Raw genomic sequence first — 13657 nt, 5'->3', positions numbered from 1 at the left:
AATTTGGGGGACACTGGGTGGCTCGGTCAGTTAAGCATCCAATTTGATTTTGGCTCACATCATGATCTCACAGTTCATGAGATTGAGCCCTGTATCGGGATCTATACTGACAGCACGGAGTCTGCTTAGGATTCTCTCCTCTCTACCCCTCCCCTGCTCACAAGGGCCCATACACTCTTACTCTCTCTCAAAAACAAATAAATAAAACTTTTTTTTTAAAAGGGTATATTGGGGCACCTGGGTGGCTAAGTAGGTTAAGCATCCGACTTCAGCGCAGGTCATGATCTCATGGTTCCTGAGTTCGAGCCCTGGATCGGGCTCTGTGCTGTCAGCTAAGAGCCTGGAGCTTGCTTCGGATTCTGTGTGTCTCTCTCTTTGCCCCTCCCCCACTCATGCTCTTTCTCTGTCTCTCAAAACTAAATAAATGTTAAAAAAAATTTTTTAAAAAGGGTGTATTTTGTCTTATGCAAATTGTGTCTTAATAATCAACATAAAAACAAACATAAATCTAACTGGCTCAAATACAATACATAAACACAAATACTTAAATATATGTAAAGAAACATTTACTCTCACTACTAATCAGTTAGAAGTAGGAGATACTTTCACTATCTTTCAAACTGGTTAAGTGTTTTTTTTTAATTGGTTTTTTTTTTTTTGGTGTAGTTTTTAAAGAATTTAACATGTGTGGGAATGCAAGCTGGTGCAGCCACTCTGGAAAACAGCATGGAGGTTCCTCAAAAAACTAAAAATAGAACTACCCTACGACCCAGCAATTGCACTACTAGGCATTTATCCAAGGGATACAAGTATGCTGTTTCGAAAGGACACATGCACCCCCATGTTTATAGCAGCACTATCAACAATAGCCAAAGTATGGAGAGAGCCCAAATGTCCATCGATGGATGAATGGATAAAGAAGATGTGGTATATACATACAACGGAGTATTACTCAGCAATCAAAAAGAATGAAATCTTGCCATTTGCAACTACATGGATGCAACTGGAGGGTATTATGCTAAGTGAAATTAGAGAAAGACAAAAATCATATGACTTCACTCATATGAGGACTTTAAGAGACAAAACAGATTAACATAAGGGAAAGGAAACAAAAATAATATAAAAACAAGGAGGGGGACAAAACAGAAGAGACTCATAAATATGGAGAACAAACTGAGGGTTACGGGAGGGGTTATGGGAGGGGGGATAGGATAAATGGGTAAGGGGCACTAAGAAATCTACTCCTGAAATCATTGTTGCACTATACGCTAACTAATTTAGATGTAAATTTAAAAAAAATAAAAAATAAAATTAAAAAAAAATTTAACATGTGATATTCATGTAACATCATCATAATCGGGATACAGAACTGTTTCATCACCCCAAAATACTCCAACATGGTATCTCTTTAGAGTTACTCCCTATCCCCAACCATTTTGTCATTTTGAGAATATACATGTAAGTCACCATTAGAAAGGGGCTATTTTCACTTAGCATAATTTCTTTGAAGACTCTTCCAAGTTATTATGTGCATCAATAGTTCATTCTTTTAATTCCTGAGTAGCATCCCACTGTATAAATGTATCACATTTTGTTTATTCATTCATCCACTGAAAGACATTAGAACAGTGTGGTTTTTTTTATAGGAACTTGAAAAAAGAACTTTAATGAATAAAGAACTTAGAAAGGAAACAGATTTTAAGTGTCATACAAATAATAAAAATGAGAGATATTTACTTAAAAAGGGTTGCTATTATTCCACTTGTACAGGTAATAGATTTTAATATTTATTAATAACAATTCCCCTTATAAAGAGATCAAAGATCCTCCCTAGAGAGCTAAGACAAGGACGAACATTAAATTTCTTTCTTTGTAATAAAAGATCAAAGATAAAACAGGAGTAACTAGAAAAGCCAGCAACCAAATTAAAATTAGGAAACAAAGTACAGAGGATACATGGTCTTGGTCATCATCACATGGCAAAACACAGATCTTTACTACATATTTCAAATATAATAGAAACCACCCAAACAGCATCAGAATGTGACATAACTGGGGCATCTGGGTGGCTGGGTCAGTTAAGTGTCGGACTCAATTTCAGCTCAGTCATGATCTCACTGTTATGGGTTCAAGCCCTGCATCGGGCTCTGCACTTACCACGCAGAGCCTGCTTGGGATTCTCTCTCTCCCTCTCTCTGCCCCTCCCCTGCTCATGCATGCACTTGCGCTCTCTCTCTCTCTCTCGCTCTCTCTCTCTCTCTCTCTCTCAAAAATAAAAAAAAGAAGAAGAATGTGACGTAACTGAGAAGTAAACTTTTATTTATTAAACCTTAAACCTCAAGCCTCTGAGAAATAGGGGTTGTTTCTTATAGCACTTTTTGTTAAATGCCTGGACTAATATCTGTACTTTAAAAGGAAATGTTATAGCACTATCCTTAAATGAAAAACCAGTGTTTTTCCAATATATATTCAAATAAACATTTAACTTTTAAAATAAGAAATGTTTATCTATATATCACCTAAAATTATCTCATCTATAAAAAAGAGTTAAGAGTTCCAGTCTTCAAAACTATGAGAAAAGAGTTATCTTAGTAATTTAAGTGGACCTCAAATACTTTTTTTAAAAGCCATCTTTAACAAAGAAGCAAATCATAATATTTAAGAACTCTTAATAACTCCTATCCAAAAAGTATTCTGGGGGCGCCTGGGTGGCGCAGTCGGTTAAGCGTCCGACTTCAGCCAGGTCACGATCTCGCGGTCCGTGAGTTCGAGCCCCGTGTCAGGCTCTGGGCTGATGGCTCGGAGCCTGGAGCCTGTTTCCGATTCTGTGTCTCCCTCTCTCTCTGCCCCTCCCCCGTTCATGCTCTGTCTCTCTCTGTCCCAAAAATAAATAAAAAAACGTTGAAAAAAAAAAAAAAAAAAAAATTCAAAAAGTATTCTGACTACATCCCTCAACTATCACTAAAATTGATGTATAGTGCCTAAAGAACAACATGAAATCTATATTTTTACCATTTAATGGGTTTCTATTATTCATTTCTAATTTCTAATGAAACAATTTTCAAAAAATCCATCTTTGTCTACTTTTATTCATATCTAAAAGTTAATAGAGACCATCCTAATATATATAACAAGTTGTATAAGGCCTCTTTTGCTAAGTGCCTTGTGTGGTTTCTAGATCAAACATTTTTGAGGGTACATAATTGAAAGACACATCGACATGATTTTACAACCTGCCAGAAAGTTTCTGAGATCAGGTCTTTATTTACCAACAGAGTCCTTGCACTATGCAGGTATATGGCTATATATGAAACACCACATCCCACAACTATTTCAGATCACCTATTTTAAATATGTTTTACTAGTTTAAAAAATTTTTAATAAGGGGTTTTTCTTACTAGGATTTTTTTTAAATCTAATTACTAGGTTGGGTTAAAACTTACCAATTAACATGAGCTTTTCTCTGCAACTGAGTTAGCACTAGAGGATGAAAAATGTGTAACAAAGTTAAATAGTACTCTAAAGAAAAAAGACCCTCCAAACTGCTATTACATTTATTGCAAAATACTTCTTTTGTATTAAGCAACAAAAAAAAGAGACCTTGCCTTTGAGGCTTTGATTCCCATTTCTACTCCCCATTCTTTTAAAAATTTAAAAACAGTTCAGTTTCTTTTAGAAACAACAGATCAATGAAAGCAACATACTTATCAGATTGCCTTTTGCATCTCTCAGAGGAGCACCACCTCCACCTTTCCCCCAGGGGTTGTAACTTCTCATTTCAGCTTCTAATTTAGCTTCATATTCTTCTTTTTCTTCACGTTCTCTCTTTCTTCTTTCTTCTCTTTCCCGAATCTTGATAATATGAAGGGATATTTATAAGTGCTGACAAGCACTCTGATATAAAAAGTTTAGTTTTAATATCAGTTTTTATTTTTCTTATTAGAGAAAAAACCTTGGGAAAAAAAATTTTACAGTCTATTTCACTATAAAATTTAAAATCATAAATCAATGGAATACTCAATTTAAAAACACTTCCTTGGCTAGAATGAATAGCGGCTGGTCCCTCATATCATGCCATGAGTACTTTCCAGCCACTGATGCCAGTTGAGACTGAACCAATTCCTCCTTCCCACCCCCAACTTCTACCTGAGCCACTCCCTCCCTAACATCACCAGTTGCTTGAGGACCAACAGGATCTCCCTACTTTCCTTTTCCATTTATCTTTTCATGGGACCTGGCCAGCCACAAACTAGTCCCCACACCTCACCAGACTTTTCTACCCTGGGCAAACTCCATTCTCAGAATTCAAAGAGGTTGGAGAATTCTGGGCTACTTTAAGTACAACTTTATGAAAGCAAACAAAATAGGCTTCTCATCATCAAGTATAAGCATAGGATTGGGTCTCTAGAGACATTTCGATAGGCAATGAACAAGTATCTACATTTTGGGAAGTTACTTTTAAAAACATAACCACATACATAGAAAATTTAAGCACCCATTCCAGCAAAGCCATGGAAGTCATCACATGCATGAAATAAAATTCTAGAATTAGGAAATCTAGTTTTGTCAGTGGTGTTCAGTCTTCTATTTGTAGAAACCTACCATCCAAAAATTAAAGTAATTCTCTAATTAAGAAAAATCCATTTTCAAGGAGGTTGCCCATATAAAAACTGAAAAAAAGGAGCTTTAGAAGAAATCCAAGTAGAACTTTATAGAAAAGTACCTAAGGTGGGCATATACCTACCAAGAATTCCAGGATCCTCTCTGAGATATATGGATATTCCCCAAAAAACCCCAAACATTTGATACAATTACTTTTAAGTAAGCTCTCTTCAAATATAACAAACTACAACAGAACCCATTATCCTTCTCCCTAAAAGTGTTCTACTCTTTTTCTCTTAATTCATATTCATAGCCTCATTATTCATGTAGATTACAACATACAGAATCATCTTCAAGCCATTTCTTCTTTCTCATTCCCTATATCTAAGTACTATCAATAAATCCCAGAGTTGTCTTCTGGATATTCTATCTTCCCTGTCTGGTTCAGAGCCTCATTACCTCCTATCTGGACTGCCTCAATAGTTTTAAGGTTTCTCCACCACATCTCTTTCTCAATCATACACATCACAACTAGCTATCCTCCTAAAACTTTTAAACTATTCCTTTTACTCTCTGGCTTAAAATTTCCTCCTTTAGGTTATCCATAATAGGATGAAATTGAAAACTTATTAGCTAAACTTCACAATCCAGCACAATCTGACATTTCAGATCCTTCTCCCACATCAATTCTATTTCCTGAGTATGCCAAGAATTTAAAATCTATTCACTGTATAACATACAGCTCAAATATCAACAACACATGAAGTCTTCTTAATCACCAGGCAATTATTCTTATCCTATGTTTCCAAAAGCATTCTAATCTATCTGCATCAAAAATTTATCATATTGAATTATAAAGGACTGGTATTGTTTTCTCCTGTGCCACAAAGAGTTCTAAGGGACCACTGTGCTAACATATAAGATGTTCAACATTAAATGTATCAATGAACAAATGCATGAATGAATAAATGAATACCTGTTGCTGCAAAGCTTCTTGGTAAGACTGAAGTGACTGTTTTGAAGGCTTTGGTTTATCTTCAAAAATTAATCCTGAATTTATTCCTCGATCACTTGTGATTTTCAGTTCGTTCTGTCCAATCATATTCCTACATCAAGTACACAACAATTTGTATCCATTTATGACAAAGCAAGAATACAACACTCCTTTGAAACAGCATAGCATTTAAGTAGATTTAAAAATAGGGGAAGATATTTCTCTGTAGGTCAAAGAGAAATCCTTAAGTAAATGTTCCCTTACTAAGCTCTCTCCACTCTCTCTGTTTTCACAATTAATGAAACTTTTACATTTATTAGATCTATTTCTTGACCTATGTGGCGGTTACATGGGGGTAAAATCCGTGTGATAAGTCATCAAGTGGTATATGTATGACTTAGGCACTTTTCTGAATGCAGGGAAATAATACAGAATTCTCTGAATATCATAAGAATGTACTTAATAAATGTATACCAACTTCTTAGCCATCTCAAAAATAAAACAAAATCACAGTAAAAAGTCTGTCTCAAATAAAATTTATATTTTTGAAAAATTTGCAATGAATCAAAAAAGGAAAAACTTAAAACATATTATGGTTACAGAAATCTCAAGCAATAAAGTGCTATTTGTCTTAAACATAGGAATGTAGCCACTGTGAAGAAAATAATACATTTTAAAAATCTGAATTACAAAAGATAAACTCAAATATTAGTTTTATTATAAAATTATAACTATGAAAAAGAGACTACGAAAGGCTTATCTCCAAAAACAGTATCATGTCTTTAAATAAGAGTTCCTTTTGTGTATCTAATTTATCCAATTTATTTATAATCTTTTATGAAGATAAACAGGTATGTTTATGTATACTGTCACACTGCATCCTGAGAGGATAAAAGGACAGATGAGAAGATCCAGAGCAAATGATTCCTAACAGAACTTCTACTTTGTGGGGGCTCTGTATGTGCAAATGAAGAAGGCTAAAGGGGCTTATTTGAGTAAAACCAATCTCTCAAAACAAAATAGCTACAAATTACATAGCGAATTGATTCACTCATTATCTATTTCACTCCTTTTTCTTCCTGTCTTTTACCATTCACTCAAGGACCCAAATTCTTGGCCTTTATCAATTTCCCCATGGCCCAAAGATGAGAGGGTTTAGAGATACACAGTCAGATTGGGATGGGAGCAAGGAGAGAAGTGGTAAGGGGGTGGTAGTCAAAAAATAACACTATTTTTGAGGTATGTTGTAGCATACATTAGGATTTCCTAACTTTCTATGGCTGAATAATATTTCACTTATACGGATACAACACATTTTGTTTACCCATTTATCAGCTGATGGACATTTGAATTGTTTATACTTAAAGTATTATGAACAATACTGTTATGAACATTCACATATGAGTCTTGGTGTGTATATATATTTTCATTCCTCTTAAGTATATACCAAGTGTTGTATGGTAAGCATATGTTTAGCTTTTTAAGGTAACTGCCATTTCCTCCAACTGCTTTTTATATATACTGATTTTGTACTCAGCAATGCTGCTAAAACTATTAATTCTAACATTTTATGTGTATGTTCTTTTGCAAATAACATTTTGTTTGCTCTCTTCCTTCCTAATACTCATACCTATCTTTCTTCCTTTTTTATTTTTGATCTTGCTGCAATTATTGGGCCCTAAAAAATGTGGTCATAAGAACACTCGTCATATTGCCAATTTCAAAAAGAATGTTTTACATGTATCACCATTAAGTAAAGTATATGATATAGGTCTTTCATGTTTACACGTTCTCAGGTTAAGTAGGCTCTTCTCTAACATATTCTGTTAAGTTTTCAATCGCTAGTGGATATTGATGTTTATTACTTCTTTCTCTGTAACTACTGAGATGGTCATATAGCTTTCTTCTTTATTATACCAATATAGTACATTATAATACTGATTTTACAATATTGACATCTAACACCAATTAGCATTTAGTATATGTCAGACACTTTTTTAGACACTTTACATATTTTAATTCATTCAATCCTCAGAATAAACCTATGAGTTGATACCATTATTATCCCACTTAATAAACAGGGAATAGAAGTTAAGCAACATGCCTCCAGCTGAATAGAAAAACCAGGATTCATACCAAGACACTCTGCCTCCACAGTCCACACTCTTAGTTGATGTGTACTACTACATTTATTCATCCTATTTTCCAGAAAATTCCAATTTAGAATTCAATATCCCTTTTTACATTATGAGGTTCAGTTTTAGGATGGCTGTATCTATCTTTATGATTGAAATTAGCTGGAAATTTCCAATTGTCATTATGACCTTGTTGGGTTTCATATCAAGATTATGACATTCTCATAATCACAGCTGTGGAGTACTCCCTCCTCTTCTGTACTCTGTATTATTTTGCGTAAGTTTGAGGGAAGATTTGAAACTTATGACCTAATTTCTTTTTTTTTTTAATTTTTTTTTTGATGTTTATTTTTGAGAGAGACAGAGACAGAGCATGAGCAGGGGAGGAGCAGAGAGAGGGAGACATAGAATCTGAAGCAGGCTCCAGGCTCTGAGCTGTTAGCACAGAGCCCAACGCGGGGTGCGAACCCACGAACCGCGAGATCATGACCCGAGTCGAAGATGGACGCTTAACTGACTGAGCCACCCCGGCACCCCTTATGACCTAATTTCTAAAAAAGTTTTTATATTATTCAAGTTTTCTATTTCTTTTTGAGTGTATTTTATTAAGTTAAATTTTAAGAGGAATCTTTCTTCTTCACTTAAATTTCCATATTCATTGGCATAAAACTATGCATAATATACCCTTACTATCATTTTAACTCCAACTACAGTGACAATTTTTCATTCCCAGTATTTATTTATGCCTCCTCATTTTTTTCTTGATCAACTTCAGTAAAACCTTGTCTTTTATTAATCTTTTTATTCTTCTATAACCCTACTGCTTATTTTCTGCCTTATCAAGCTATCACTTATATAAAGAAATAATATAGTCTCACACTAGGATTCTGTTTGTCTACTTTAATCTGAAGTTCTTTAAAATTTTGCTTTATATATTTTGAGACCTTATTTTTAGGTGCATAAAATTTTGTGTTGCCTTTATGCTGCTAAAATGAACGAAGCTTTATGACTAAAAAATCCATTTTATCTGATGTTAATATAGTAAACAAAATTTATTTCATATTCTCCTAGTGTATTTGTACCCTTTTACTTTCATATCATATTTAAATATATGTAATACGGGTAACCCCTGGATTTTGCTTTCGCATCTAGTATAACAAGCTTTCTCATTGAAACAGATATAGATACTTAAAAATTTACTAATATCAAATTAAAATTTTCCACTTAATTTGGACTTATAATCAGGTTAAACAGGCTTGCTCCTTAAACCTTTCTATATCTCATTTTGTTCTTTTTGCCTTTTTAATTTTTTCCCTTTAGTACATTAGTAAGTTGTGCCTTTTATCTCAATACTTTTTAATTTTTTTTTTAATGTTTATTTATTCTTGAAAGAGAGACAGCACGCGAGCGGGGGAGGAGCAGAGAGAGACAGAATCGGAAGCAGGCTCCAGGTTCTAAGCGGTCAGCACAGAGCCCAACGCAGGGCTTGAACCCATGAGCAGTGAGATCATGACCTGAGCTGAAGTTGGATGTGTAACTGACTGAGCCACCCATGCATCCCTTATCACAATACTTTTCATGCTTACCCTAAAAATATAACATCCATACTTACCAAAGACTAAAGCTAATCAAAATATTTACTATCTTCCCAAATGATACAAAGATTTTAAAACACATTAATCCTATTTAGCCCCTTCCATATTATATGCTATTCCTATTAATTATTCTTAATTTTACTTACCCTTAAATCCAAAATAATTTTACATAAATATTTAATTCCACCTACTTATTTACCACCTTTCTTCCTTTCCACTCCTTTATGAAACTCAGACCTTTCTCACTGCAACCTCCTTCCTTCTGCATTTAGAATTTCATTTACTAAGGGTCTGCTAATGGTAAATTTAGTGGTTCCTCTTAAAATATTTTTATTTCATTTTCATTAATGAAAAATAACTTTGCTGAGTATACAACTGTCTCAACACATTGACAATATCTTTATCTTCTGAATAGCTTTCTAGAGTTCCTTTGAAAGAAAGGTCTTTTCTCTCTGGCTGATTTCACGTTCCTCTGTATTTTATATTCTCAAGTTTTACTACAATTGTCTTTTATCTAGCCTGTTTGCAAGGTGTTAGAATTCCAGAATGTATAGGTTAAAAAATTAGAAAATGTTAAGATATCATCTCTTCAAATATTTTTGTCCCACTCTCTCTAGAATTCCAATTTCATACAGTTAGTCCTTTTTAGTTCCATAATTTTTATCCTTTTTTTTTTTTTTCATATTTTCCATGTCTTTTTCTCCCTGTTCTGAATGATTTCGTATCTACTAGTTCAGAGGTTTTCAAATTTTAGAGGACAACATGGGGTGCCTGGCTGGCTCAGTCAGTTAAGTGTCCAATATCAATATAGGTCACACACAGTTCATGGGTTCATGAGTTTGAGCCCCACATAGGGCTCTCTGCTGTCCGTGAGGAGCCCACTTTGGATCCTCTCTCCCTCTCTTTCTCTGCATCTCCCCTGCTCACTCGCTCTCTCTCAAAAATAAACATTAAAAAAATTTTTTTAGTGTACAACAGAATCATCTGGAAAGCTTGTTGAAACACAAGGTGTCACCCCTCTACAGAATTTTCATTCACAGGGAGGGTAAGGGCCTGAGAGTTTGCCCTATGATTTTGCTACTCTGGGAGCCACATTTTGAAAACTGTTCTAGTTCATTAATTCTCACTTTAGATATGTGACATATGCTATTAAGGTCCATCCATTAAGTTAATATTCTCAATCATTTAAAAATTTTTCTAAAATACATAGCTGCATTTAAACTCTGACTGGTCATTCTTCATAAGTTTATTATGCCCTGATATAAACATGACCAATATGACTATTTTACATTTTGTCTAATAATTCCTAATCTGAGGTCCTTATCTGTCTGTTTTTGCAAGCCTATCCCCACTCATGGGGATAGAGAGAGGGAGACACAGAATCCAAAGCAGGTTAAAGGCTCTGAGCTGTCAGTGCAGAGCCCAATGAGAGGCTCAAACCCATGAACTGTGAGATCATGACCTGAGCCAAAGTGGGATGCTTAACCGACTTAGCCACCCAGGCGACCCTATTTGGTGATTTTTAAATGTGAACTTTATATTTTCCATGGAAAAGTATTTAAATTACTTTTTAAATTACTATTTAAAGTACCAATTACTTTAAATTCCTGTTCATTGAGAGCAGGAATTTCAGGAATTTCCCTTATGTTACTCGGACTCCAGCACCTTCATTAATAATCTCTGTACTTTTTTCCTTCCTTCATTAATCCAATTTCTATCATCCTCCCTTAATTCTATCATCAATTTTTCAATAATTCTGCTTAAAGAACGACATTGCTTTCATGTTTCAAGAAATCAATTTTTTAAAGTTATCAACAAAAGAAGCACAAAGAACAAAGATAAACAGCATTCCAAAAACAAAAATAAGAAAAACACATAAACTTAGACACTTTTTTCCTTTTTTCACGAAGTCATTATAGATTTTACCGATGGTATTTATGGCTTAAGACTAGGAGATTCTCTAAAACCCTGCCATGTTTATGGGACCTGGGATGGACACTGCCAAAAATGGTTTTGAGAAGTGAATAAAGTTGAAGCAGTGATTCCCTAGCAGCTGAAGACTCCTGTTCTTCTCCTTCTTTTTCCCCCCTCTTTCTCTGGTGATCCAGAGCTCTTACTACTTAGAAATCACCCAGACCAGGGGTGCCTTGGTGGCTCAGTCGGTTAAGTGTCGGACTTTGGCTCAGGTCATGATCTCGCATTTCAGGAGTCCGAGCCCCCCCGTTGGGCTCTGTGCTGACAGCTCAGAGCCTAGAGACTGCTTCAGATTCTCTCTCTCTCGCTCTCTCTCTCACTCTCCCTTTCCCTCCCTCCCCACTCATGCTCAGTCTCTCTCTCTTAAAAATAAACATTAACAAAAAATTTTTTTTAATCTTAAAAAAATCATTCAGACCATAAGGTGTACCAGACAATGTAGTTAAATTTATTGTCACATAAGAAATGAGCGTGACAAAGTGGTTATTGAGGACAATGCCAATATCAGAACTGGAGGAGTGGATAACACTGTCAAAGTCACAGGAGATAATTTGGCCTGCAGCATAGCCATGGATACCTACCAACGGTTTTATCTCATCATCTTTGGGAAGGGAGTCCTATCATAGTTAATTTGAGAATTTGATTAAAAGATATCCACATTTATTGCAGAAACATATATACACAAAATTTAAGCATTCAATATTTCAATAGATTTGTAGCCGCTCTGAAACCTTCATAGCGTAAGAAATTCCAAAGATCTTTTTCAACTCTAAACTTCTTTAACATGGTCCTTAATAGACCTTGCTCAACAAAAAGATAGTCCTTTTGTAGGTGGCAAATTTTGGTTCACAAAATAAATATATTTATAAAATAATTACAATTTCTGCTGTAATCACAAATCATTACAGTGTAAATGTGACTAGTTTCCTAAACTGTAGCAAAGAGTTGAGGCTTTGAAGCCAAACAAAGCTACTTCAGTCTCCACCTAAACTGCTTATTGACTGAGGACTTAGGGAAGTCATGTTATAATTTTTTTTTAATGTTTATTTATTTTTGAGAGAGAGAGAGAGACAGAGTGTGAGTGGGGGAGGGGCAGAGAGACAGGGAGACACAGAATCTGAAGCAGGCTCCAGGCTCTGAGCTGTCAACACAGAGCCCAACATGGGGTTCAAATTCATGAACTGCGAGATCATGACCTGAGCCAAAGTCGGACACTTAACCAACTGAGCCACCCAGGCGCTCCAGGAAGTCATTTTATATAGCTGAGTTTCAATTTCTTCAATTGCAAATACTGATAGGTATAAACTATAATGTATATAATGACATGACATGACAACATACACTACTCAGTAAACTGAAATTGCTATTATTATTATGACTTATTGTTCTAGTAAATATATACCAATTTAGGACAATCAAAATTCTAAGTACAAATCATCAATCAGTCAACACAGGTTTGGGGATGTGAATGGCAGACTTACAAGCCCCTTTGCTGTACCATTTTTACCTATGAATTAAGCTGTCTTAAAGAAATACGACATTGGAAAGAAGACAAATTAGGTGCACACCAAAACAGTTTACAGAAGCACGGGTTCCTTCCATTTCTAATTAGACTAAAATGCTTGGGGATAAATAAGTGCATGAGAAACTGGCTTGCAAAAAATTAAAGAGGTCATTTCATTATTTAACCGTTATTATACAACAATTTTACACTCTGTAATATAGCATTCAGAAAAATATAATAGAAAAAAGACAACTTAAGAAACAACTACACTGGGGACAGGAATCAGGACTAACAGTAAATGGACATGAGGAATCTTACTGAGATAAAAGTGTTCTAAAACTGGGAAAGACTTCCACAATAGCAAAGTAGGAACCTCTGAAAATTTGCTACTCCATTGAAGTACTGAAAACACTGCTAACAATGGTCAAAATCAACTTTTTAATAATTCTGAAAATTAACAAAAGTCTTGCAACAATCCAAGAAGAGTCTTAAAAAATTAAAAAATAAAAACTTTCATTAAGAACAGGAATTTATGACATGTGAACTCCCCTTTCCCATTCAACTTCTGCCTAGCTCTACTGAAGCCTTAAAATCCAACAATCTGCCACAGATGGCAGCTGTAAAAACCAACAGCCCTCTACCACTGGACGTGTAGAACAGATTTGAAGCTCCCCAAACAGCCAATCTATACATAAATGTCACTTGTGACCTATCTGGCAGCTCCCTGGAAAAGCTCCATTCTTAAGGCCTGCCTTTATTTAACACATACCCAAACCTTATTCAATATAACATCCTTATCATGAAGTGTTTGTAGAAAACAATCAGCAGCAACATTACAGTTATCTGAGGCAGC

General features: G+C 35.0%; 1 protein-coding gene across 11 annotated transcripts in view; it reads right to left on the bottom strand.

The window, feature by feature from the left end:
* The window catches only part of CSPP1 (centrosome and spindle pole associated protein 1), a 155585-nt gene that overhangs the window by 46681 nt on the left and 95247 nt on the right, over positions 1-13657 (bottom strand). For all 11 annotated transcript variants that reach the window (XR_006198311.1, XM_042923747.1, XM_042923746.1 and 8 more), the window contains 2 exons: positions 5579-5708; positions 3705-3852 (listed from right to left, as the gene is read on the bottom strand). Coding sequence is in view for 10 of the 11 variants with exons in the window: in XM_042923747.1 (XP_042779681.1) it covers positions 3705-3852; positions 5579-5708 (278 nt within the window). In the remaining variant the exon portion in view is untranslated. The remainder of the gene's footprint in view (positions 1-3704; positions 3853-5578; positions 5709-13657) is intronic.

This window comes from Panthera leo, chromosome F2, assembly GCF_018350215.1.
Source record: "Panthera leo isolate Ple1 chromosome F2, P.leo_Ple1_pat1.1, whole genome shotgun sequence".
Taxonomy (NCBI): Eukaryota; Metazoa; Chordata; class Mammalia; order Carnivora; family Felidae; genus Panthera; species Panthera leo.
This window is presented reverse-complemented; position numbering and strand designations above follow the sequence as displayed.